The following is a 26,732-nucleotide window of genomic DNA, read 5'->3' as shown; positions in this document are numbered from 1 at the left end:
TGGCAGTCCCCGCCCTCCCCGTTGCCATGGCGATCCCCGCCCTCCCCGTTGCCATGGCGATCCCCGCCCTCCCCGTTGCCATGGCGCCGCGCTGGCGCTGCAAGATGGCGGCGGGCCGGCCGCCGTAGACGCCATGGGAGTTGTTGGCCCCGGGGCGCTCCTGCTGCTGCTGCTGCTACTGGCGGGTCCCTGCCCCGGGCAGCGCTCCAGGGACCCCGGTGGGTCAAGGCGTGAGGGGCTGCGGGGAGTGGCGGCGGGTGTGGGGATGGGGCCGATCTGCGGCAGGACCCGCCCGGGCGGGCGTGAGGGGAGGTGACGGATCCCTGAGGGTTCCGCAGGGATTGGGGGTCCTGGGGACCCTGCCCAGACACGAATGTGCTCGCTCTGGGGGTTCTGCCGCTGCTCAGCACGGGGGAGACGCAGAGGGGGAAGGTGGAGCTGCTTGTATCGAGCCTTTCAAGCTTGGCAAAGTTTGTGAACAAAAATGCAGCGAAAGTCGCAGCTCGGAACCCTAAATTGACACTGCGCCCACATGCTGAGGGCAGGAGCCCGCAGTGGCTGGATCAGGGGTAGCAGGACCACCCTGGAACAAGTCATGGCCCCAAGGAATTAAAAAGTATAAGCTGAACTCAGTGAGAAATGTTGTTGTCTGAGTTGTGCATATCAGCACGGACTGGAAGTGGTGCAGCCCCTGCTGTAATGGGATTTTACTGCGTGTTTAATGAGCATCTTCACAAATGTGAATTTGTGCATAGAAAGCTGCTGTGAACCCACTTGGCAAGAATGTAAACACAACCCTGCACGAGGCATTGCAGTGTATTTTTCTTCTATTTGTGACAATTTATAAGAATGTAACAATTGACCTAAATATGTCTTACAGATGTTACCTTTTTCAGTCAGTGTATGTTAAGACTTGTTTCTTTCTCTTTTTTTTTTCAGTCTTTCGGCCTTCATTTATCCACATGTCAGGGTCCAGAGTCAATTCATTTTTTCTTGGAAATTCTTCAGGGGTTAGTTTTTCTATAATTTTAAGTCCTATAGATGAAGACACAGGTAAGAACACTTTACTTCCCCCTTCTCCTCCCCATATGTAAATAAATATGTTTGAATTATTAATTTTGGCACTAAAACTACAGGAGAGATGGTAATGCACTTAATTTAGTGCTTTAATTGTTACTGAAATAGGAACTCCAAAAGAATTCTGTGATTTGCATTGACTCAGTGTCAGCTGGGCCTGAGGGTGTGTGTACCTGAAGGCACCAAAGGAGTTTAAGTGTCCTTCTTATTCCCAGTCTTTTCTACATAGTAGTTTAAATCATTAAATCTTTTATTTTGCTATAGGAAAATTGCAACTTGGAAATTGCAGTGGGAGTAAAAGAGTTGGGGATTGGAATTTGGATGTAACACCTGGTATGGTATGTAAAGTCCTGATTCTTTCCTAAAATGGGGAGGATTGAACTGTCAGTGAAATACCAGGAGAATGTTAATGTACTAACAACCCCATTTGAATATCTTGCCCTTCCCTGTTTTCCTGGACACAGCCCTTTGTGGGGATGCCCTTGCTGAGTTTGCTGAGGTGCAGTTTTGATACTGGTCCCTTGTTTTCCTCCTTTTCAGAACTGCCTGTCCTTCCTGGCTGGCTGTAGCATTTGAGACTGTTTCAGGTCTCCTGGAATGATCTACTGGAAATAAAAAAGTAGTGGGTTTATACAGTGTTTTTTGTAATTCCTTAGGGGTTTTATCAGTTCTGCAGTCACTTCAGTTTTAGACTGAAGGTAGCTGTAAAAACTGAAATTCACTTTTTGGTGTTTGTTCTTTTCTCTTGTTCTGTGCATGTGATTTCTGAGGTAACTTATCCTCTGTTCATGCCTTAAAAAGTTTTGTATGTAGTTCATATCCTCACTGTTTGCATGTCTTGGAGGCAAACCCTTTGTCCTTCCACTCTCCAACTCCTGTTATTCCACTTCATTCCAACTTCTCATGAATGGTGTAATTAAAAGCAATTTAATATGAGCCAAAAGTGCTGTAAAACTTTATTCTGCATTTTTCCAGAACATTTCCAAAGTGACTGTAACCTTGACCAGGAATCTGGAGTTGTGTTTGCCCAATGCCACTGAGTGCTGCCCCTCTCCCCTCTGTGTGCTGGAAACACTCCAGGTTTTAGCCTGCCGTGGTTCAGTGATGCTGGCACAGCTCCTGATTCAAGCTGAAATATTTGCCAACTCTTCCTTCACAGGAAATGTCTCAGGTAAGTGTTTAGACATGTCAAAGAAGAAATAGCACTTTGGCTGTTCTTTCCCTCCTTTATAGAGGTTTGGGCAGCAATAAGAGATGATGAATAATCATTAATGGAATTTTTAAAAAGGGTTCCTCACAGCCAGAATAAAGTGCAATGTGCATGATCTGTTTATTTGAAATTCAGTCCACTTGATCTGACTTTTTCTTAATCTAATTCTATTACAGAAAATGCAACTATCATCCCAAACCAGGCATTCCAGCCCCTGGGCTCCTGTCCTTGTAACTTGACAGCTGGAGCGTGTGATGTTCGCTGTTGCTGTGATCTGGTACTTCATATTAAACTTTGATTAAGTGTTTTCAAAATTTCCAAACTCTCTCTGTTGTCTGGGAGGAGTGAAAGGTACTGAATGCTTCAGACTGGGTGGGCCACAGAGCTTGTTTGGATTTTCCAGTGTTTCTAATAGTAAATGTGACCTCTCTCCAAAATTGTTTGATTTACCTGTAAATACAGTTGTAGTGCCACTGGTAATGCAATACTGTGCTAAAGAGTGACCATTCCTTTCCTTTCAGGAGTGCACTCCAGACTTGCAGCAGTTATTCAATGGATCATGTTTCACTGGAGTTTTTGGTGGGGATGTAAACCCACCTTTTGATCAGCTCTGCTCTTCCCAGTCCATGGAATTCACTCCGGAGTGGTTTCCCTTCCTTTGTGTACAATCTTCTCTTGACAACACACCTTTTCTTGGCTACTTTTATCATGGCTCTGTGTAAGTCTTAAACAAATTTCTTTTCTCAACACACACATTGGACATGCCACTAAAAATAAGCCTGGTTTGATAGTGAAAGTTCTTTTGAAATTAGAATCTTGGGTGTGAACTTTAAATGCAAATGGAGAAGTGTCATTGGTACTACATGACAACATGGGATGTGAAAGCAAATGTGTCATTATTTATGTGAGGTAGAGAATAAAGAACTGTTTAATTTCTAAACTTCTTTGCAGTTCTACACCCAAAGCTCATGCCTTTATGATCTCTTTACAAACTTCCCCTGAGGGACCTTTCACTGGTTACAGACAAGGAGATTCAATTATAACTGAAGAAAATGAGTATTTTACCATTCCCCAGGTAAGCACTTTGTGAGCTTTTGATTCCTCTTGGTTTGTTTAGTCCTCTCCATTCATCACACTCCTTGTGGCCTTGTGACCAGATTCAGCAACTTGGTCTTGTGAAATGGTGGAATGTATTTTTCACCAAAAAAACCCCAAACCCAAACCAAAAAACCCCACAAGATCACTGTTAAAAGAAAACATTATTCTTCCTTTTCCCTGTGCCCATCCCCTTAAATGGTAATGTTTTAATTATTTCAAGAGGTAAAAGCAGTCTTGGCATCTTGTTAATAGTTTGACTTACCATATTCTGTATTTTTTTTGTTTCCCTGTTGAGCAATATAGTGGGCTTTGACTCTCAGTCATCTGGTGATACCTCAAATTCCTTTTGTATTTTAGAGACACTTTGGTTATGATTATTTTGACAAACTCGAGTAAAGCCAAGCTGTACATGGAAACTGTTTCTAAAGCTGTGCTTTTCAGATTTTCATCTCTCCTTTGCTACGTTTTGATAACATCAGATTACTTGTTTCTCAAAGTGTCATGTGAGGCTGTTGTGCACATTTAGGGCATTTCAGTCATTAAATGAAAAGGAGGGGGCTGGAAAAGGGTCCAACACAGTTATTTTTGTACCCCCCCAGCAGTCCCTGGCTGGGCAGTGTATTGGGAACGCCCCCGTGGCCTTTCTGCAGGACTTTGACATCAGATGCCTGACCAGTCTGGGGTCCTACAAGGAGGGGCTGCCCCACACCGTGAGGATCAACACGGGCACTGCAGGTATTGCTCCCAAATCCCCATGGGAATGTGGGTCACCTTTCTCAGAGCTGCTAGAACAGAACAAACCCTGTGGCTCTTGGTGTAGCAGCCACATGTAACATCTTGTTCTCTGGTGGCTGTAGGTCAGCATTTGGAGATGTTCTGCTCCTGATGGCCTTTTAGGAAGTGTCCCCCTATTTCCCAAGATTTAGGATGTAAGAAATAGTGGGTTTGGCCTTTGTTTCCCATTTACCTGTTTCTGGTGGCTCGTACTGGTTGTGGTTACAGTGACAGAGCAGCATCTCTCCCATTTTCCACTTTCAGACTTGCAGAGCCCTTTTTCTGTCAGGAGGGGGCAGTATCAGCATTTGAGAATCACCGAGAAGTGGTTATTCTGCATTACAAAAGCATCTGCTTAGGAAGAGTCATTCTGGGGTTTGAGATAATATGATTACCAGCATGAAGACATTTTATTTTATGCTCCATTATTGTCTAATTTTGTTGGTCTGTATTACCTTTGTAAGACCCAGAGATAATTAGCTGTGCTTTCAAACTACTTTAACAGTTTGGGTCTTTACCAAAATTAATTTTCAAAATAATTTTCTACTCAATGTTCATAAAAATAAGGATGTTGTGAAAACAGTAAGTCTGTTTGTTTTCATTCCCAGACTTCATCCAACAAAGTGTCATCTATAGAACCATCACTGACAGGGACAAGTTCATCACTGAAAGTGGTATGTGTCTTCCATTTAATTAATAGGTTTCTTATCAAACCTGGACTACAGATGCAATAGATTATTTTGATGCCTAAAATGTTTACCTGCTGCAATTCTTAGGAGGAGTCTTGTGTGGTAACTAACACTGAAAAAGCAAACTGGCTTCCTGCAAAACAGAAAGTATTTAATTTACCCCAGTTCATCTAAAGTTGGTCAAGAAATCAGATCCTTTATCTAACATTAAAATTAATTTTTGAGAATATAAACCTCAACTATAACAATAAACAAAGATATCGAGAATGGTCAGGAAATCAGGTCCTTTATCTAACATTAAAATTAATTCGTGAGAAGAAAAAACTCAACTATAATAATAAACAAATTTCCAGGATGAAGATGTAAGTGGGGTGAGCAGGCTGTAAGCAGATGTGGATTTCTCTGGTTTGTAAGTTGTTGTCCCTTCTTAAGGGCCTTTTCCAGCAGATATCTGATGCAGTTCAGTGGTTCCCAGTCCATGGAGGATAATTTAGCACAAATTGGACTAATGGAATCCAAGCTAATGAGTGTTTCTGGGCAGTGCTGGCTCCCTGGGAGGGATGGGATGAAAGCAGAGGGAGTTCTCAGTCCAGAAAAGGGCATCAGCTGGGGGTGTAGAGTCCAGTGCTGGTGTCTTGTGGAGTGGTTTGGCTGCAAATGGACTTGAAACCACTGATGTTAAAATATCAATAAACTTGGGGGATTGTACCATTTCACATTTAAGCAGTAAAATCAATTCTCAAAAAGATGAATGTTGTAATTTCCAGAATTTTGCCAGGGTTTTAATGTGTTCTTTTTGAGCTGCAGTAGCAGAGCTTTCTAATTAGAATGCTTTTCATTATGGCTTTTTTTCTTCTCCTTCTGCCAGAAAGCCTTCATCCTGCTGAGGCTCTGTGTCAAAATGTAACTTTTGCAGAGCATTATACATTCATTTGCAAAGACAAGAACATTGAGCAAGTAAATGTCACAGTCTTCCTTGGAAGCTTATGTGATGGAGGTATCATGACATGTTTTAATGTCTTTTTATTGTATTTTTTTTCTTCAACATGTAAATTCTGTGATAGAATCTCTTATCTACTAATCCTACTTAAAAAGAATTTACCTTGGACTGTGGAAAGAAAAGTAAGGGGGTTATTTCCATTAATCTGTATTACTTTGAATCTTCTGTTACTAATGAAGGACAGAAGTTTGTATCCTACATGGAGCATACTTTTTGCTATTTTACACCATATTTTTTTGCTAATTTACTCATTTAAAAGTAAAGTCTTATTTTTTTCCTTTTACCAGAAATACTGACACAGAGATTCACAGTCGAATTTCTAAGTTTAAGGAGTACTGATGGAGAAGAGCTGTTTGAGAATCCAGGTATTAAAACTTTATTTTGCTTATTAAAAGAAAATAAAATGTACTGTGCAGATTATTATCAGTGATTCTGTTTTATATGTCTTTCATACTTGCTTGTGTTGCCAACCTTCCCCTTCCTGCCTTCCTGCACTGCCAACAGCAGGGATTGGTTCTCAGGCTTTTGTTGCATAGATATTGATTATTTAAAGTAAGGCAGTGGAGATGTCTGATCATTTACTACAAGATTGATGACATTTACTGTTAAAACAATGCTAATGCTTATAGATTTTTATACAGTGTTCATGATTGACCCTTCTCTGTTTAGGTTATCAAGTTGGAAAACCAGTGAGAGCTGCAAATATAAATGCTTCTGATCCTATTGGAACCCTGAACATTTGGCAGCCAGGTACTGGATTGTGAGGTGGCAACTTCACCTGCATTTAATGCTAAAATGTTGGGACTCTGTTTGGATTTGGGTTTTTTTTTATATATTTTAGTTTAACATATCTTCCAAATTTTGCTTTTCCTTCCCAAGCCTTTGGTCAGAGGTCAGTGAGAAAGCCTCTAATGCTTTCTTGCAAAATGTGAGTGGTATTGACTTGTATCTATTTTTGAACTGTACCACATTGAGTTTGCTTTCTACAGTTTGATGTTTGCACAAATTTGAAAGCCAGAGAACCAAAGGTGCATAGAGGAGAGCTTGAGTAAGATGGTTTCATTTCACAGCTGGCAGAGGTTTATGTGCATCAGCAACTTACAGACCAGTTTTATTTGGAGTAGACTCACACTCTGGGTGCCTTCTGGAAGTTGGGATTAATGAAGATTGCAGCCTTTTGAGGTGAGCTACATAAGCTGAATTGTCTCTCCCTGCATTCCTTTTGTTCATTATTACATGATTGTCTACAAGTGCCTCCTACCAGCATTGGTACATTCTTTTTAAATATTTATGTGTGTGTTTCAGCTTTTTGTGGTTAAATCTCACTTTGTTTTTAAAGGGAAATTATAAAGGCTTCACTCTGTATTTAAATGAGGATTATGTTGGGGTGGAATGCTTTGCCATTTTCTCCTTTCAAGAGATAACTCACAAGTTTATTTTTGTTGACTGATAACACCTTTCAAAGGAAATGTAGCTTGTGATACAGGAATGTTGCAACCCAGAGTGGCAGACAGGACAGATTCACCTTCTGTGTGATGTTACATTCTTACTTTGCAGAGGAAATGTAAGTGAAAAATTGAATTCATTAATCCAAGCTACTCACATTGGAAAGAGGGACAATTCCAGTTACAGTGATCCAAATGACTGGGTGGAAATTATACGTAAGTGAGGTTTGTGTTGTTCTTTATAGTCTAAATATGCCCCTAAACTGAATAGAGCATCCTGAAATAACCCCAAAATGTAATTTCAAATGCTGCTATGTCTGTTTGGATCCATCACTCCATAGATGTGTAAACATAGGCATGTAACTCAGTATGTGTATGGATGCTGCTTGTTTTACTGCAGCCTGGACACATGTGACCTGCTATTTATCTGTTAATAAATAGATATCAACAGATAAATCTATTATCCTTTATATAATAAAAGTATAATCCTTTTCTTCATGTATTTTTTACATAGAGAAAGCATCTTCAATATGTTTCTGTGTCACAGTTACCAGCATTTCACTGGGCTGTAACAGTAATCTAACTATGGAATATGTGATGTTTTCCCTAATATTTACATTTAAATTACTCTGTTTTTCCATAGGTCTTGACCCATTTAGTTCTGATACCAATGTGAGCACTGGGAACGTAAAAGGCTTTTGTCCAGATATTCCTGCAAACCTGAATGTTCAGATAATGTTTGCTGAGGTGGGAGCAGTGCAGGGGATCCCCCAGCAACAGATTCTTGCTGTGCAGATCAGGTAGAGTTGAGTGTGGTTATCTGATAGATAAATGTTTCATTTTGAGCCTTGCTTACCTAAAATATCCAGATTTAAATATTGCAAACAAAAATGGTGTTTTGTTACTTCTAATTTTTACATGCCTTTTATTATCAAATTCCTTTGATCACAACCAGGTTAGCCCTTCTCCTTCTGAAATGAAAATAATAAAAATACCTCCTAATGCTTAAAAGCAGATCATCTTTCTACTTCATCAAAATATTGAATAAAACCTGTGATGCTGACAGCAGTAGGCAGAGCCAGGATATCCCATCAGGAGAATGTTTCAATTTCTTGTCATGTGATGGAAGTGACAACATTGTCCTGTGTTCTGGCTTACCCCAATGCAGAGCTCTTGGGAGCTGTGCTAAATGCTTTAATCTTTCCTGAAACATGGAATTTTCACTTTGCAAACACTTTCCCCTCTCTGCCAAGTTAATCCCAATTAAATAAATGACATTCTGTTCCATTTTACCTCATTTCCAGATCTGAATCTCCCCCTGCATGGTGTTGAAAATCCAGGGATTATCAACACCCTTCTAAATACTGTGTATTTTGTCCTTTCATGGTTGTGTTCAGGCTTTAAATTTCCATGTACAGCCCTGCAGTAATAGTTGTGTTTGTTGTTACAGTTTCTCAACAGTCGTGTGGCAGTTCCAGTGTGGGCTTAGCTGTGCCAACAGCCTCAGCTTCCTCCCCATCACAGCTTCTGTCCAGTTCATTGAGGTCCCAGCTCAGCCTCCCATTCCAAGGACAAGGTAATTTTGGTAAAACCACTGATAACTTCACATTCTGCTCACTACTCTGAACAGCACTGACCAGAAGGTTCCTTTTTTCCAGATACCACAGGATTTATGCAGAATTTGACTGCAATCAAAATGACGTGTGTTGGCCACAACTCTTCTATCCACTGACACGGTTTTACACAGGTAAAAACAGTAACCAGTGTGGGATGGCACAAACTGGCCATGTTTCCTTGAAGCATAATTAGTTGTGTGGAGTTTAGTCTGAAATAATGTTTTGTGGTGAGGAAGTAAAATTTATCCTTCAGAAAGCATGATCCAAAAAGTCTTGTTTAATTGTTTCTTTGACAGTGCATTAATTTCTTAGTTAGACTAGTGGAAAAAGTTAATTACTAGAAGTATTTTCTGGATAAGCTTGAACTTTTGTGAGCAGAGAGTTTGGCAGTGAGAGATTCATTTTCACTCCTCTGTGGGGTTTGGAGGGACGTGTGCTGGTTAAGGCAAAGAATTTGCCACTTTATATTATTCTGTAATTGTGGCATTGTCAGTTTGTGTCATTGCCCTTGAAGGGTGGAGGGAGACTTTGTTTCTCACTTTGCCATTTGCCATATTATTAAGACAGTTAAATTTCTTCTGTGTAAAACTATGGTGGATTGTTTTGTGGGAGACTCTGCAGATTAAAAGTCTGGGATTTCAAAGGGCATCAAGGCACTTGGACTCTGTTCTGGGAGTTTCATGGACAGGGAGAACTGCCTGTGTTTATTATCTGCACAATTTCAGTGACACCAAGTATGAAGTTTCATAAGTATGAAGCGTTTTACTTCCTTGCTTTGTGCTGCATTAATGTACATAATTTAATCTGCATCTGTGGGTGGTTGTCTGAACTAAAATTTAGCTCTCATTCACTTACACTTTTTTCTTTTCCAGGAGAACCATATTCTCAGTGTCTTGCTAAAGGCCTGTTTTTGGCATTTCTTGCTTTACTTGCAGCAATTGTGAGCAACCCTTGGTTTTCTAAATTATGGAACATATAGGTAAAATTTTGGGAGAAATATTCTTGGATTTTGTAGACAAATAAACATTTAAAGATACATAAAATCAGTACTTTTCTGGTGTACAGAAAAAGGCTGTGTTATTTAAACCAAAAAGTAATAAATTATTTTTAAGCTCCAGACTGCATTTGGAGCAGCAAAGTGCAGAGTTGACTTCAAGAGGGTGGCGAGTCCAGCCCAGAGGCTACAGTGGGTTTGGGATCATCCTCATGGATGGATCTTTATCCTCTCAATCTGGTTCTTTTCTCCTGGAGTAGAAGCTTCTCTTCACAGCAGCCCGAGCTTTTGGGGCAGTGGGCAGCCTGCTCACACTGCAGGAAAGTCACAACACTTCAGCTGTTTTTGTGTGTCCACCTGAAATTCTCTTTTCCAGTTAATGCTTTGTATTGGGAACCTGCAGTGTCTGACCTGGGCTCCACAGGGCACAGGAGGCACTTACTGATTGTCCTCCCTTGATCAAACACAATTTGGGGATTTTCTGGTGCTTCAGATGGGCCATAAAGTTGATAAGAGAACTGGAGCACCTCCCCTTTGGAGACAGGGTGAGAACGTTGGGGCTGTTCAGCCTGGAGAAGGGAAGGTTGTGTGGAGACCTCAGAAAACCATCTAATGTCTGAAGGGGGATACAGGGAACCAGAGAAAGCCTTTCCATCAGGAACTGCAGTAACAGGACAAGAAGTAATGGGTACAAACTGAAAGAGGGGAAATTTACCTTAGATATTAGAAAGAACTCCCGTAAGGTTGGGCAGGCCCTGGCACAGGGTGCCCAGAGAAGCTGTGGCTGCCCCATTCCTGGCAGTGTCCAAGGCCAGGCTGGAGCATCCTGGGACAGTGGAATGTGTCCCTGCCCATGGCAGGGGTCGGACTGGATGATATTAAGACCCTTTCCAAGCCTTAACATTCAATGGTTATATGTACATACATATACATATATACACACACACACACATATATATATATGTTAAATTCTCTCGGTCACGCGTTTGTTCCGCACATCCTCCCACGCGGACTCCTCTCGGGGGTGGCTCCGTGGCTGCCGGCGCGGCGGGTCCATTCCCGGCAGGTCCATTCCCGTGGGCTCTGGGCAGCACGGCCCGGTGTGTTCCCGGCTCCCGGTGCTGAGCTCGGGGCCGCTCTCGGGGCTCGCGGCTCCGCCCCCGCGCCCCCCCGCCCGTTGCCCGCCCCGGAAGCTGCGGCAGGGCCGTGCCGAGCGGTACCGGTGCTTTACTGAGGCTGTACCGAGCTGTGCTGGGGCCGTACCGGGGCCTTGCCGAGCTGTACCGGGGCCGTATCGGGGCCGTACCGGGGCCGCCCCGCCCCGCCCCGCCATGGCCGCCCCCTTGCCGGGCCGCTCCGAGCCGCGCTGAGCGCCGAGCCCGCGGCCATGGGCGCGCTGTTCCGCGGGGAGCCGATGTGCCTGGTGCAGCTTGACCTGCGCCCCGGCTCGGCCTACGAGTGTCTCAGCGAGGTGGGCGAGCGCGGCCTGGCCGAGTTCCGAGACGTGAGTACCGAGCGGGCCCGGGGAGCCGCCGGGAGGGTGTGAGACCCCAGGGCCGCTGCTGGGCCCGTCTGTCCCGCCTGCAGGCCCAGGGATGCGGCCCGTCCCCGTCCCCCGGTCCTCTGGGGTGGGAGGGCAGTTCTAGACATCACCCAGGCCAGCTCCTGCCAAGGTGGGTCACCTGCAGCGGGTGACACGGGAACGCGGCCAGGTGGGTGGGATGGGTGGTGGGAAGACAGTTTGGAGCGTTTGGGGTGGTTGCATCCCACCTTCCTCACGGGTGTAGCTGTAACCTGGGAGTTCCTTGGAGCAGATCCTGTGGGACAGCCCCTGGCCCCGCTGCCCGAGTGTGTGCACAGCCCATTGACGTGTCCACCCCACTGCAACAGCTGCTCTGTAGGTTTGTCTCTTCAGGCTCCTGGTTTGTCAAACACGTCTGTTCCTGGAGGAGCAATTCACCTTGGAGGAAACTACCTGCCTGCCTGACATAAAGTTGGGTTGGGCAGCAATTAACGTCCTTTCTGAATTGTCTCATCATAATTATATGATATTTGCTTGCTGACTGAGACTTTGGAATTTCTTCCAAATATACATCAGAAATGTAGGTTGCAAAATCTTTGCAGGGAAAACTGGGAGAACTCAAATTAACAGCCTGTAATATGACAGAGAGGAGGCAGATCTGTAAGAATTATTACATGAGCATGTGCTTAAGATTTTGATGCCATTCCAGTCACCTGACAGGCCATTTACTGCAGAAATAACACTTATTGGTTCCAGTTTAAAAGGCAGAGATGTTGCACATTCATGGTATGAGGATGTACATAAAAAAGATTCTTTTAAAACCTTACATTTCACATAGATTTTGTGAATATCCATTCAGAGAATTTGCTTGTAGAAAGGTTTGTTAATTTGAAGTTGTTGAGCAATATTTTAAAACTATAGAAGTAAGATTTGGAATGGTTTCTCCAGTAGATCATGTTAATTTTTTTATTTGAGTACAACCATCAAATGGCATGGATGATTCTGCTTTATTAAAACCAACTCTGCTATTTGAAGACTTTTTAATCTTTTAGACTTTTGTACCTTGTTGGTTGAAAAGCACTTCAGCAGGAGAGCACACAGAACACATGCAAAATGGGTCCAGGAAGTTGCAGGAACAACTGTGGTTTTTTAGGAGTGGTTGATGTTTTGAGTTTCTTAAAAGTATTTTGTCCTTCTCCTTCAGCTTAACCCAAATGTAAGTGTATTTCAGAGAAAATATGTGAATGAAGTGAAGAAGTGTGAAGAGATGGAAAGAATACTTGGTGAGCTTTATTTTCATGTCTGACCTTTATCAGTTTAAAATTTATTAAAGTTTACATTACTAGAGTGGAATTACAGTGAAGGTTTTCAGCTACAGGTTGTTTTACTCCTCCCAGTCTTGTGTGATCCGAATGCTGTAGAATGATAGAAAATTTGCATATGTGTGAAAAAATGCCCATCCACACACTCATATAGGGAGTCTTTGTATAGGTTTGTGCAGTACTAAATGGGGTTAGAACATACAAATACAGTAAATAGTTTATCTTTATATGCTGCATCAGTTTTGAGTGGATCACAGAGCTCCTGAGATCACCTGATCAACCTCCAGCTCAGGCAGAGGCAGCCAGGGTGGGTTTTCTGGGGCTCTGGTGAGATTTTGAACACAGAAACTCCACAGCCTCTCTGGGGAACCTGTTCTGGTGTTTTACCCCCTAGATTGTTTTTTTTTTTAAGCTCAGAGGTGAAGATGATTTGCTAATGTTTTGCTGAGACCATTTCAGTGTTGACTGCTTAAACTCTGCTGGGAAGATGGAAGCTTCACTCTGGATATTTGCTTGACTCTTTTTCATGTTGTGTAACTCAATACTGTTGATCTTCCAAGCACCCTTAAAAATACCTCAAGTTATTAGTAATTGTGTTCTCATGGTAGTTAAGGAATAGAGAAGGGTTTGCAGATCATGACAGCCAGATACAGATTTCCTCAGTGTATCCTGAGGAAAAGTTACCATTGAATGATTCCTTTTACTGGAATCTCTCAACAGAGGCATGTGCTGGTCATGCCAAGCCATTCCAGCAGCTATTTTGGCAATCTCCCTGCCCCGTGGGAGCTGCATTTGTGTCAAGGCTCCTTAAGCTGCCTTGTTTGAAAGCTTTTTATTCCAAACATGGGTTAATGAGCAGAATGGCCATTTCTGGCAGAAAGTGAAATGATTGTGTGATAGAAGCTGGTGTTGTGCAGCAACAAATTGGGGCTAGGAAGTGTTAAAGCTTCTTAAAAAGAGCTTGTGGTTGGAAAATTTCAGTCAGAGGCCTCTGAAGTTTGCTTTTACTTGTACAAACTTGAGGCAGGAATGTTCTGTGTGTTTTATCCCTTACACTCCATAAGTCCCTCTGTTTTGAAGATTTGTGTGTGTTGTTGCAAAAATGAATGAATAAAACAGCCAGGGCCTGATGCTGCAGAGTGATCAGCACCAGCAATAACAGCTGAAGGTCAGCTATGCAGCATTGTAGGAGGTGTAAGGAAATGCAGTTTCCTTTCTGATGCTGTTTTTTTTCTCACTCCAGGGTATTTAGTACAAGAAATTAAAAAAGCGGGTATTTCACTTCCTGAAGGAGATGTTGCTCCTCCTGCCCCCTTGCTGAAACACATTTTAGAAATCCAGGTAACTTTTCCACTAAACAGATGCCAAAGTGTAGGGTCTTGGAACTTAATTTCAGACTTAATTACTTGCTCTGACTTCAGTTGTAGGTGTGTGACAGGGGTCACAGAAGGATTTGATTTCCTTTTTGTCTGATTGTTTTCCTTCCTGCCAGTGTCACTACAAACCCTGCCAGTGAGGTCTTGCTGTTAACTCAGAATCCCTGGCAAAGGATCAAAGCCAATTCCTGGGGTGTGCAGTCAGCCATTGGATTTGATGGATTGGGATATTACGCTGTTCCAGGCAAAGTGTTATCTTTAGATATAATGCCTCAGCCTCATTTATTGCTTTGGGACTTACTAAGACTCTTTTTGCATCTGAAATTTCCAGGGGTGTGGGAGTTTTATATGCCCAAGGCTCTGCAGGTTCCAGTGCTTGTTGCACAGCAGAATGTGGTGCTGTTTTCTCTGAATGCTTTTTCTTGTGTTTTGTTAGACATAGAAGCTGGTAAAACACAGATACAATTCTGAATAACATTCTGTTTTGTTGTAATTCTGTTGAAAGAATAAATTAGTGTCTACCTGAAGTTCTGATTCTGGGTCTGCATTGCTTAGGCAGGAGGCAGAACAGACTTAACAGATGCCAGTGGGGGATCAAGTGCACTCAGTACAAAGGAACCTTTGGCAGGCTGAGGGATAAGCTTATGAAGCTTAAGTTAGTTAAGAAATTGGGAACCTCTCATTGGGAACCTGTGGCAAATAACATGTGCTGAAAATTAATTCTACTCTGTTTTCCGAAATCATGGAACTGATTCTGTGTCTTTTCCTTTCCTTTGTGTCTTAGGAACAGCTGCAGAAGCTGGAAACAGAATTGAGAGAAGTGACTAAAAACAAGGAAAAACTGCGGAAGAACCTGCTTGAGCTGATAGAATACAAGTACATGCTGAAAGTCACACAGAGCATTGTCAGGAGAACATCTGAGGTACTGCTGGGGGAGTGTGCCAGGGGTTGTGTGCGTGGGGCATTTTTGGTGCACCTTGTTGTGGGTTGCAGTTCAGTGCATGACTTGGTGTTGGGCTTTGCAGCCCTGGACATTGTTATTCTGGTTTGTGCCAGGCTGGGCTCATGTCCAGGGCAAAATGCAGCCCTGAGCTTGGGGGAGCTTGGTGATTTCTCTCTCGAATTGAGTGTTACTGCTGGGGCTGGTTGAAGATGAATGTGTAATTGGGTTATTTTGATGCATAAATTGTGCTGAGAAATTTGTGGTGTAATTTTTGCAACACTGACTTAAATCGCTAAGAGAGATCAAGAGATCTCCCTGTTGCCTGAATTGAACATGGGGAGGTGTTTTGTATTTTTAATTAAATAATCTACTTAATTAGCTTTTCTTCTTCAGGATAATAATGGGATGAAAATTTTTTTTTCCTGAAAGCCATGAATGATCCTTCTTTTTTATTTGCTAGTATGAATCCCATTTACATGCGAATTATGAAGAATTCCCATCTGTGGAAAGTGAGCCATTGGTGGATTACAACTGCATGCACAGACTGAGTGCCAGGCTGGGGTAGGTGTGGGGCAGCCACGTGTGTGGGGCAGCCACGGGTGTGGGACAGCACGTCTGGTCAGCATGTGCTGCTTCCAAAGTGCTTAAGGAGCTGCTGTGAAAAATGGGTTGCTCTCTTAAAAGATGGACTGTAGTGATCTCAGATGTGCTAAACAGTTTTAGGCAAGGTAGGAGTCTGACCCCAGTGTGCCTTTGTAACAGAACTGGGTTATTTGAAGAGGTAAGTAGGACAGTGCCAAAAAAACTTGTCACAAAGGTTCCATCAAACCAAGGATGTGTGTAAAAGAGAAGCTCTCAGTTAGTACTTCCTGCTACTGTTTGAACTCTTTTTTCTGTGATAAACACACAGGGTTTTAATCACCTGGCAGAGTCAGTGGTAAATGGGACATTAATTGTGTTGCCTTTGAAGTGCTGAGTGGATACTGCTGTTTATGGAGTCATTATGAGAGGGTTTTGTGCCAAGAAAAAATTAAGAACCTCACTGTCACAGAGATAACCAGTTAGATATAATTCTAGTTGTATGCTCAGGGTTGCAGTCTGTTTATTTTGCAAATAGAAATTTTATGTACCAACTGGTATTTTCCATACCAGTTACTTCCTTTTCAAGGTGGTGCTTCCGTCTCCAGCCATGGCAGACATTGAATTATTGTGACCGTGTGATCCTGAGTGATGTTGTACTCTGAGTTTCTAATTTTCTTGTGGATTTTATCTTACATTTCAAATTTCTCTTTTTTCCATAGGTTCATATCTGGGTTAGTTCACAGAGCAAAAATTGAAGCATTTGAAAAAACACTGTGGAGAGTGTGTAAAGGGTATCCCTTCCTTACATATGCAGAGCTGGATGAGGCTCTGGAAGATCCAGATACAGTGAGTAAACACTGTAATGAGCAGTCTATTTTGTTTGTACTTTTCTTACCATTTGGAGGAACTGTTGCTCAGGGCTGCCTGCAGTGAATGGAAATGGTTTTCCAGTGCCCTTGGAGGAAAAGCTATTTTTAAGTATTAAAACATGTAAGACTTGAAAATTGGAGGTCTTGATGCCAATGTCAGTATAGGAGTGGCAGTGAATTTATTGTGGTTCAGCTCTAGGAGTGCAGAACTTTATTGGGGAATAGCAGTGACTTTATGATTGGCCACCTTGATCAAAACACGTGGCATAAATGGCTGCTTGGATATTTATTAACTAGGTCTGTGCAGTGCATTGCCTTTAAATAGCCATTTTACTTGTTCAAAAAGTCAAGCACAGCTGGTTCTCTGTGAGGTTTTTTCCTCTGAACTTATAAAATTCACTTCTTATTTATGGTAGCTTAATCTATCACCTTTTTTTTTTGCTTCTATTCTAATTTGTTACCTTTTGTTTAGACTCCTTTATTACTAAGAATTCTGAGATGGTAAAATAAAATCTTTCTTTTATTTTCCCTGAAAACTTTTTCTAGTTTTCTTCAACATACCACAAAAAAAAAAAAAAGAAACTGACACACTTGAATTTTATTGTTTGATCTTCATTAAAAATGATGGAAGGTTAATGCTGCTAACACAGCCTTTTCTAATTATTCAGCTTTGTTGTTTTGCTTTATAATTATATCACAGTGGAGTTGCTGGTTTAAAACACACTTCATTAAGTTAACTTATTTTGTTTTTATTAGGGTGAAAGCACAAGGTGGGTTGCTTTCTTAGTGTCCTATTGGGGTGAACAACTTGGCCAGAAAGTTAAGAAGATTTGTGACTGGTAAGAAGTAAAACTAATATATAGAATTTCTTCATACCTGAGTTATTTTCTAGTTGGTTTTTCCCCTGCACCCCTTTCTTGTAAGTGTTGATTTTTAGACAAGGGGTTTAAAGTTGAATTTGTTCCTCCTTTCTTTTCATCCAGCTCTATAATTATGCCACATACAAATAAATCTGAGTCATTTTACCTGCACTCTTTACTAAGTACATGCAAAATACCAACTCCCTCAGTTGAATCTGTCCCGTGGTTACTAAATGAGTGTTTCAGATTTGGCTGTGGCACAGGGAGGGGGTGATTTGGTTTGGTTTGGTTGATATTTACACAGAGCTCTGTGTTTCTGTAGCTACCACTGCCATGTGTATCCCTACCCAGACAGCACCGAGGAGCGCCGGGCGGTTGTCGAAGGACTAAACGTTCGTATTCAGGATCTCACTACTGTGAGTAAATGACAGTTTTCCTTTTGCTTGAGTTGTTGCACTGTGGGAAATAATTTGATAAATCACAGCATTCAGTACATATTTCTAAAATACAGCTTTGGAGCTCAGTATCAGTATCATGGCCCTGGTCTTGTGTTGCGTGGTCTGTTAAACCTCAGGGCACTTGACATTGCCTTCTGTTGTCAGCAGTGGTTTCCTTGGTTTGCTTGCCCTCCTAAAAACATGGCCCAGGGGCTCTTGCTGTGATCAACACAGTCACTGTCACATTTATAGTGAAATCCTTGGGTTTTTTTTCTTGGACAAAGGTGCTGAATAAAACTGAGGAATACTTACACCAGGTCTTGTGTAAAGCATCCGAATCCATCTACACGTGGGTTATCCAAGTGAAGAAGATGAAAGCCATTTACCATGTACTCAACCTGTGCAGTTTTGATGTCACAAAGAAGTGTTTAATTGCTGAGGTTTGGTGTCCAGTGGCTGATCTGCAAAGTTTGCGCCAGGCGTTGGATGAAGGTTCGGTAAGTCAGCTCAGAGCTCACTGATGTTAAAACTTTGGTCTTGAACTAACTATAGAGATAAAAAAAGAAAATAATTATTAAAAATAGGCTGAAAGGAGGCAGATTTGGGTCTCTTTTAACTTGTATAAAACAATTTTTTATAAGCAGAGCCTTTATTTAGTGTGGTTTTTTTTTTCTTGAGTAACTTCTGTGTTGGACCCGAGTCCTGCTGGGCTCACAGTGCTATTAGCAGTCTCATCAAGCTGCAGTTTCCTTGTGCTGGTTTTTGTTTTATAAAAGAGAGTTTCTAATAACAAATCTTTGTTTGATAATACTGACTGGTGAGTCTTATCTGATATTTCATATGAAGGAAGGACAAGACTGCATAATCAGTTTTTCTACAGGAGGCACAAATGTTTAGCTTTAATTTAGTGGTATTTCAGATCAGTGAAACTGCTGATGGGGCAGGTGTTTTCAGTTTGGATAGATTAACAGAGATCTTATACAAATTTATCTTCTGTCTGTAATCAGAGGAAGAGTGGAGCTACAATTCCCTCATGCATGGAAACCATCAGGACAACACAACCTCCTCCAACTTTGATCCGTACCAATAAATTCACCTCAGGGTTCCAGAACATTGTTGATGCTTATGGAGTTGGAAGCTATGGGGAAGTCAATCCAGGTTGGTCCTTCTGAAAGCTGAACTGGGAGCTGTGCTGTTATTACTGTTTGCCTTAATACCTTGATGAATTGGGCACCAGTAAAGGCAAAATGGTGAAAACCACCCTGCTTGTGTGTTCAGCTGTTCCAAAATTTCAGTAGCCCATCCAAAGTACAAATGATACTCCAAGCAGTAGATAGGATTTGATTTCCCTGAGTTATTTTAGCATTCCAGGTGCTGATAATAGCTGTGTAATATCTCTTTACATGTGTTACTTTGGGTAGGATAAGATATTTAGAGGAAAAAAAAGAGAATTTTGGTAATGGTTACAACTTACTGAAGTGAGGAGCTCATCACTTGGAGACTTCAGTTTGTTGTACAGCTCAGTCTAATATGTACTTGCAGCTCTGTTGACTGTGTTATTCTGTACAGGAGAATATACATTATAAAACACATCTGAAATACCCACTTTTTTAGGAAGAACTGTTTGTGTTTTATTTCCTGAGCTCATCCTGTTATCCTCAGAACTGTCATTGCTAAGGGATACACAATCAATAAGCTTTAAACTGATCTAAATTTATAACGTGGGGAAAAGGTCTCCTAGTAGGGGGTGGAATGTCTTTCAAACTTAAAGCCAAAAACTTTGAGAGATTAAAGTAATTGGATTGCTTAGGCATAATTCAGACAGTTGTGCTGTGCCTGACACCTCTTGTGTTCCTTTCAGCTCTCTACACCATCATCACCTTTCCCTTCTTCTTTGCTGTTATGTTTGGAGACCTGGGGCATGGGCTGCTCATGTTCATATTTGCACTTGTGACAATCCTGTATGAAAATCACCCCAGGTTAAAAAGATCACAAGATGAGGTAAAAGGAATTACAAATTATTTACTTCCCATCCATCCAGATCCCTTGAACAGTCACTATATTTCTGAAAAGTAATTTATTGCACATGCATTTGGGTTTCTTCCTTTGTTTCGTGATTTTCTGTGTTTCAAGTCATCATATTCCTTGAGATTAATGTGATATCTTAAATGAGTTACTTGTTTTGAAAGAGCAAAAATAATCAAGTTCTTATGAAAGACAGACTTCGGTTGATACCTTTGGGCTTGTTTTTCCTTCTGCCAGAGCTATTCAATGGTGTATTTACAGAATGTGGTTACAGTGACAAAGTGGGGAGAAAATGATTTTTCAAATTCCATCTTAAATTTATGAAACTTCATTTAATCTCATTTTTTAATCATACAGGGTTGGATACACCTGCATCTCTCGTTAGCAGTGTATTTAATTAAGAATGGCTGCAAATGTATAACTTCTTGTAAACTCGTCCCAGGAAGGAAATGGCTTTAAAAGACTGTTTGTTAATGTAATACTGTCAGTGAGAAAAGTCTCAGTGTGTGTCATGAGGGCTCATATTCCTTAATGACTGTTCCCAAAAATTTTTAAGCTTTTAGAAGTCTTTGTGTGTCCACAAATGTGTTTCTTTTACAAATGTCTAGAGAACCATTGCTCACAGAGCTGATGATATTCTCGTTTTTTTCCAATCCCTACAGATAATGAAAATGTTATTTGAAGGCCGATACGTGATTTTGTTGATGGGTCTGTTTTCTGTATACACTGGATTGATCTACAACGACTGTTTTTCCAAGTCAATAAATATATTTGGATCTGGATGGAATGTTTCAGCGATGTATGAGCAGGTTTGGAAGTGAGTAGCATGTTTGCTACACCATTAAACCAGAGATGTCCTTTCTGCAGCAGTTTAACCTTTTTGTTCTCCTGTTTTAACTCTCTTCTTACGGTTTGTCTTTGTACTGATGTTTTAATTTGTCTCCATTTAATACTTTTTCCAGGGGTATCTCTCTATATGTACATCAGATTTTGAGAAGAATAGAAAACACAGGGCTAGTTTTGGAGGAATTTGTCCTGGGTCCTGCTTCTGGAATGAACAGCTGAGCAGCCTTAGCATTTACTCTGAAGAAATTAATTCATGAAGTTAATTAATTGCCTGGCAATCATTAGTCTCTGCACAGCTTTTCTTGATAGTAAAAAAGAAATAGACTGTGTGAATTGTCAAACCTGCTTTCTGTCAGTGGAATAACCTTAGTGCTTTGAGGTTTCATCCCCTGTGCTGTTTAGAAGTTCCCAGCTTGAATCTCATGTTGCCTCAAAAACAGGAAGTGGCTTAAAATAGTCCAGTCACAACCACTGACTTTGGTTACAATGAGAGCAGGTTGTGTGTGCTGTGTTAGTTTAAACTACATGAAGTTAGAGTGGAAATTTTCCCTTGCAAAAGGCAGCAATTATTCCTTGGGTGTCTGAATTTTACACAGAAGCAGACTGTGAACTTTTAAAATGAAACTTTCAGTTCTAGGGGAATGAGGAATAAAATCCATAAGCTCTCCTTTCAAAGACAGTGCAAATTGAGCCCAAACTGAGAGTTTCTAGTTGGGTTTTTTGCTGTTGTTTGTGTTGGCCAGGACATTTTGCTTAGAAATCCTTCTAGTCTTTGAAAGTGTGACAGTGGGTGAGTTAGTCAGGTAAAGTGTGTACTTAATCATATGTCACTGATTAAACAGTGTCAGATCTGAGTGTGTATTTTGTTCTCTACAGGCCTGGGGATCTGGAGTCCAACAGATTCTTAGCACTGGATCCAAACGTTTCTGGTGTATTCAATGGAGCTTATCCCTTTGGAATCGATCCGGTCAGTTTTATTCTTTTGAATTATCCACTTGTGATGATCACTCATTCGTACATTAGATCTTTGTATGTGTATTAGGAAGGTAAATCTTACTGTGGAAAAATTACATTTCTGTTTGCATTCTCCATGCAAGAAAACTTTCTCTTTTGACAAGTCAAACTTTAACTGCTTTCACAACACTCAAATTTTTGTTATGATCTCCATTTGAAGTAAAATTCTGATCTCCAGTAAAGGAAGGATGCTGGTTTATTCCTTCTGTTATGCTGTTCATTAATGCTGGTTTTGTGTTTTCTTCCTCAGATATGGAACTTGGCAAGCAACCGCCTCACTTTTTTAAATTCTTTCAAAATGAAAATGTCGGTGATTTTTGGAGTGACTCACATGACGTTTGGAGTTGTATTGGGGCTGTTTAACCACTTGTAAGTACAAGGAGTTAAAATAACATTTTTGTCAAATCTGGAATGATAACATTTAATCTGGTGAGAGAAACTGGAATTATTTTTTGAAAACAGAACAATAGTAACTGTGAAAACTGTTCTTAAAAAAAGACAGTAACAGAGAGGTTTTCCTTCACATAAATGAGGTGATGGATCAGTATTATGCCAAAAATCTGAAGACATCCATTAATACAAGGCTTTATTTCACTTGTTGGTAAATAAAGATACATGCCTCTTCTGGGCTTAATTTCTACTGAAATACCTAATAAAATTTTGCTGAATAAGAAGAAATCAGTTTTGGATTGTAATGCCAGTCTTGCTGTTTAAAAGTGCTGGGTGCTGCTTTGTTTTATTGGAATCATATTTGGCCATGTTGATCTTTCTTTTTCACACTTGTTCTTAATCCCATCCCCCCTTGTTTTTATCTTTTAGGCATTTCAAGAAGACGTACAATATTTACTTGGTTTTTATTCCTGAACTGTTGTTCATGATGAGCATCTTTGGCTACCTTGTGTTTATGATCTTCTTCAAATGGTTGGCTTACTCTGCAGAGGACTCCACATCTGCTCCCAGTATTCTGATCCAGTTTATTAACATGTTCCTGTTCCCTGGTGGTGGGGAAACCACGGGCCTCTACCCTGGCCAGGTGAGCAGTGTTCTTACACACTTCTGACACCCTGTGCAGGTAACACTTCAAAGGAAAAGGGGATGGCTTTTCCCACTTTGGATTTTGTGATCTAATCTTCACTTTTTCCCTCCTCAAACAGGCTGCTCTGCAGAGGTTTTTACTTAGTGTTGCTTTTCTCTGTGTTCCCGTTATGCTTCTTGGGAAGCCGCTGTATTTGTATTGGTTGCACAGCGGAGGCCGCGGCATCAGGATGTGCAGGGTGAGCACTGAAAGGTGTTTGCTTAGTGGGGAAGAATTCAGATGGTGTTGGGTGGCACAGAGGAATTTCCTCACTGGATATTTCCCAGAATGAGTTGGGTTGGAAGGGACCTTAGAGATCATCTTGTTCCAACGCCCTGCCATGGTCAGGGACACCTTCCACCATCCCAGGTTGCTCCAAGCCCTGTCCAACCTGGCCTTGGACACTTCCAGGGATGGGGCAGCCACAACTTCTCTGGGAACCTGTGCCAGGGCCTGCCCACCCTCACAGGAAAGAGTTTCTTCTGTGTACCAACTTAAATTTCCAGTCTTTGAACCCATTACTCCTTGTCCTGTCACTCCTGTTCCTGTTTAACTCAAAGTACTTTGTTCCTCTAAATCTTTTTGCCTTTGCCTGCAACTACTTTAAATAACCTTTTAAAATGCCATGGCAGCTGCTTGAAGACACATTTCCATTTTGTAGAGTGGCTACAGGCCAATCCGAAAAGAAAGTGAAGAAGAACTTTCTCTGCTGACCTGTCCTGATGTGGAGGAAGGCGGCAGCCACGCAGACAGTGGGTCCAGAGAGGGGGATGCAGAGGAGGTAAAATGCTTTACCTTAATCTCTAGTATGTATGTCCTTAAAAGCAAATTAGAAGTGGGAAGTCAATAAGATAACCCGTGCAGTGTGTGCCTGGAAGTTTTGAAGAAAATTAGCCGAGCCTTTACAGAGACTTTGAGGCCTGAATCCAGTTTATCTGTATTTATTTGTTGCTATCTTAGTATTGTGAGTTGCTTCAGTTTCCTGATGTGCAGAATCTGTGTAGTATTTGCTTTGCTGGGGTAGTAGACTCATTTCTTACGTGTAGAAAACCCAAGAATTATTTGCTTAAGTAAAATGTGTGGTAGTTTCATACAAAGTGTTGAAAGTTGCCGTAACATTTGTCGTGAGACTCTTCGTTAGCAACAAATAATTATTCTTAGAGCTTACAGTGTTAGTGTATTACTATTAGTAGTTATTTTTCTATTAGTAGCATTACTAATAATTAACCTGCTTTTAAAGATGCAAAAATTGACATGTTAAACTTACAACCTGACTAGAATGGGAATTAGAACTAGTGGAACCATGGCTGGTTTTAGTACTTAGAATTTCCAGTTATTAGATCATATTTCTTGTGAGAAACATAAATTGCATTCATTTTTTATCTATCACCAATAGAGAACATTTATGAAAACTGAGTGGAAGATACAGCATCTGATTTTTTTTAGTGAAGTTTTTGGAATAAAGATCTGACATATGATATGAAATCAATGTATTTCCCTTCAATGGAATGTTTCTCCCACTTCTATTAAGATTTGCAGGTGAATGTTTTTGTTCTCTCTGTGTTGTTTAAATTGATAAAAATTTATTTTTATCTTTCAGCTGAATTTTGCAGATGTTTTTATGAATCAAGTGATTCATACCATTGAATACTGCCTGGGATGTATTTCTAACACAGCCTCATATCTGAGACTCTGGGCATTAAGTCTGGCTCATGCACGTAAGTGGGAGATTTTTTTTGATATTTGTGTGTTTTGTCCCACGTATGTCTTTATTTTCAGTGCTGGTTAGAGGGAGGTTGGCCTGTCCAAGTGATACTAATATGAAATTATCTTTTTCTTAATTAAACAAAAAAAATCCCTGTTTAAACTAATAATGATCTATGGAAGCCCCCAGACAAAAATTGTGACTTTATATAAAATATTGCTCTCAGTAGGTCAGATTTTGACACTGACTTTGAAACCTTTAAATATTTGAGGGGTTTGGGGGCAAGGTGGAGGTGCTGACATCAACATGAATTATGAAATCCTTTTGATTTTCCCCAGAGTTGTCCGAAGTTCTGTGGCAGATGGTGATGAGGGTGGGTCTCCGTGTGGACACCACGTTCGGGGTCGTCCTGCTGGTCCCTGTCCTGGCCTTCTTTGCTGTGCTGACAGTTTTTATCCTGTTGATCATGGAGGGCCTTTCTGCTTTTCTCCATGCCATTCGCCTTCACTGGTAAGTTCATTTGCAGCTTTAGCACATACTGGCTTGTTCAAGAGGAATTTTTATGTCAAAATATGAGGTGCCTCGTTAAAAAAGCATAAAATTCAACAGCTTCATGCTACTGGAGTAGATTTATTTAATCATATTAAGTAGATTATAGTATTAAATAGATTTAATCATATTGAATAAATGGTTTGTTAGTTGGATGTGATTGTTCCTCTGGAATATTTTCAGTAAATTCAAATTTATTGGCTTATGATGCATATTAACCTCAGCCACATTCAGAGTTGGTTTTGGTGCAAACTACGAGTACATTTAATTTATAGTAATGCAGATTTTCATAATGTAGAATATTAGTAACATGGATAAGTATTTTTAATCTCAGTCTGGTTGTCTCACAGTACAATCTCTTTAATTTACTTGGTTCAACAGAACATTTATATTAGTGAGTGGGGCTGCCAACCCTTAAGTATTTTATTCCTTTCTTGGTCTTAATATCAAAATCTCTGCACACTGGAGTGGATTCAGAGCATGTTTAGTTTGAAACCTGATGAAATTTGAAGTTTAAGAAAATGAATATAGTGTACAAAGACAGGAGGCAGAGCTGTGAGCATGATTGTTTGGGATTCATTTACAGTCTCTTTTCTGTCTCGTTCCAGGGTGGAATTTCAGAACAAATTCTACTCCGGTGCAGGATACAAGTTTACGCCTTTCTCTTTTAAGCACATTTCTTTACATTTTAATAAAGATGATGTATGATAGTTTGGCTGCTGTCAGCAGGAATGTTTGGAATTGTCTGCAAATAACTGTGTGATTGAGTCTTACCTATGAATGGTTCCTTGTGGAAGAAAGTGATTTTCACTGATTGCCTTATTATAATGCAGCCAAACAGGACTGTAAAATAAATATACCTCCCATAGAAAGACAGGGCACATCTGGAGCATCTTGTAAAGTATATGGATGCAAAATGTACTTTTTTCTTGATAAACTAATGTAAATTAATTTTATTCTTAAGAAAAAGCGTTGTTACTGCTTGTCCTAAAGCCCATTTTTTGAGGCTGTTTATTTTCTTGAATGGTTACTTTTAAGTTATCTGAAAGACTTTTCATCATATTAAACATTTATTACTAATCACATATTTAACTGAGCTGCATCTTGTGCACTTTGGGAATGATTCAACATTGCAAATTCAACAATGCAGCAGAAACAATGTATGTTTTTGGTATCTATTCCAGGATAATTATGAACTGTAAATCTATACACAGCAATGCAATGTGCTCTTTTGTGGCCATATTTAAAATTGCACTAGAAATGTGAACTGTTCTTTCCAAGTTCTGCCCAAAGTTACTGCTTTAAGCTTTTGGAAACCACACTGATATTTATATTTAATGTCATGGAAGAAGACAGGATTGGAAGCGTTCCTCCTTTTCCCTGTAGTGAAGAATAACTTTTGCACAGGGAATAAAGAACTGGCCTCGCTCCTCGTGTAAGGACACACTGACAGCACTACCTGAGGTTGAGAACCTAATTTATACCAAATAGGTGGAAAGAGGTAGTTTTATATTATTTTTCTATCAGTGTGAAAACGAGGATCTTGCCGTCATCTTAACCACCTGGGCCACACACGAACAGCACGAGTTACATTTTACACTTGTTTCAGGGGAATTCCCAATAAAGCTTCGTCCGAGCCCAGCCGAGCGCGGCCCGTGTTTGGCCGGAGCCCTTTGTCTGTCCCCGAGGGGCTGAGGGGAACGA

The 26,732-nt window shown here is 40.8% G+C and overlaps 2 protein-coding genes across 3 annotated transcripts; both read left to right on the top strand.

The window, feature by feature from the left end:
- Window positions 1-85: 85 nt before the first annotated feature.
- On the top strand, window positions 86-10,014 carry TCTN2 (tectonic family member 2). 2 transcript variants are annotated; one of them, XM_071572207.1, is made up of 18 exons: window positions 86-218; window positions 940-1,053; window positions 1,342-1,415; window positions 2,053-2,248; window positions 2,464-2,564; window positions 2,809-3,005; window positions 3,239-3,362; window positions 3,988-4,120; window positions 4,768-4,833; window positions 5,717-5,845; window positions 6,136-6,213; window positions 6,518-6,598; window positions 6,919-7,030; window positions 7,406-7,509; window positions 7,937-8,093; window positions 8,744-8,869; window positions 8,952-9,040; window positions 9,782-10,014. In XM_071572207.1, the coding sequence occupies exons 1-18, from the start codon at window positions 134-136 to the stop codon at window positions 9,886-9,888; spliced, it is 2,073 nt and encodes a 690-aa protein (XP_071428308.1). In that variant the 5' UTR covers window positions 86-133; the 3' UTR covers window positions 9,889-10,014. The 2 variants fall into 2 exon arrangements, with proteins under 2 accessions (XP_071428308.1, XP_071428306.1); XM_071572205.1 differs by having other exon boundaries at window positions 3,985-4,120; window positions 9,782-10,013.
- Window positions 10,015-11,092: 1,078 nt separating this feature from the next.
- On the top strand, window positions 11,093-25,741 carry ATP6V0A2 (ATPase H+ transporting V0 subunit a2). Its single transcript, XM_071572204.1, has 20 exons — window positions 11,093-11,407; window positions 12,630-12,708; window positions 13,991-14,088; window positions 14,908-15,045; window positions 15,527-15,627; window positions 16,368-16,494; window positions 17,274-17,356; window positions 17,700-17,793; window positions 18,099-18,311; window positions 18,822-18,972; window positions 19,676-19,815; window positions 20,502-20,656; window positions 21,562-21,652; window positions 21,950-22,068; window positions 22,519-22,732; window positions 22,854-22,973; window positions 23,436-23,555; window positions 24,375-24,492; window positions 24,818-24,989; window positions 25,637-25,741. The coding sequence occupies exons 1-20, from the start codon at window positions 11,291-11,293 to the stop codon at window positions 25,734-25,736; spliced, it is 2,550 nt and encodes an 849-aa protein (XP_071428305.1). The 5' UTR covers window positions 11,093-11,290; the 3' UTR covers window positions 25,737-25,741.
- Window positions 25,742-26,732: the final 991 nt, after the last annotated feature.

The sequence above is a fragment of the Pithys albifrons genome, chromosome 17, assembly GCF_047495875.1.
Source record: "Pithys albifrons albifrons isolate INPA30051 chromosome 17, PitAlb_v1, whole genome shotgun sequence".
Taxonomy (NCBI): Eukaryota; Metazoa; Chordata; class Aves; order Passeriformes; family Thamnophilidae; genus Pithys; species Pithys albifrons.
The sequence above is the reverse complement of the archived record's forward strand: the minus strand, read 5'-3'. Positions and strand labels throughout refer to the sequence as shown.

What these genes read in the sequence shown, in the direction of transcription:
- TCTN2 (XM_071572205.1), top strand. Translation starts at nt 134, where the DNA reads ATGGGAGTTGTTGGCCCCGGGGCGCTCCTGCTGCTGCTGCTGCTACTG. An exon ending in ATTCTTGCTGTGCAGATCAG is followed by an intron (nt 8,094 to 8,743) that starts GTAGAGTTGAGT and finishes TTGTTGTTACAG; the next exon opens with TTTCTCAACAGTCGTGTGGC. An exon ending in CCTCCCATTCCAAGGACAAG is followed by an intron (nt 8,870 to 8,951) that starts GTAATTTTGGTA and finishes CCTTTTTTCCAG; the next exon opens with ATACCACAGGATTTATGCAG.
- ATP6V0A2 (XM_071572204.1), top strand. Translation starts at nt 11,291, where the DNA reads ATGGGCGCGCTGTTCCGCGGGGAGCCGATGTGCCTGGTGCAGCTTGAC. An exon ending in GCCTGGCCGAGTTCCGAGAC is followed by an intron (nt 11,408 to 12,629) that starts GTGAGTACCGAG and finishes CTTCTCCTTCAG; the next exon opens with CTTAACCCAAATGTAAGTGT. An exon ending in CTATGGGGAAGTCAATCCAG is followed by an intron (nt 18,973 to 19,675) that starts GTTGGTCCTTCT and finishes TGTTCCTTTCAG; the next exon opens with CTCTCTACACCATCATCACC.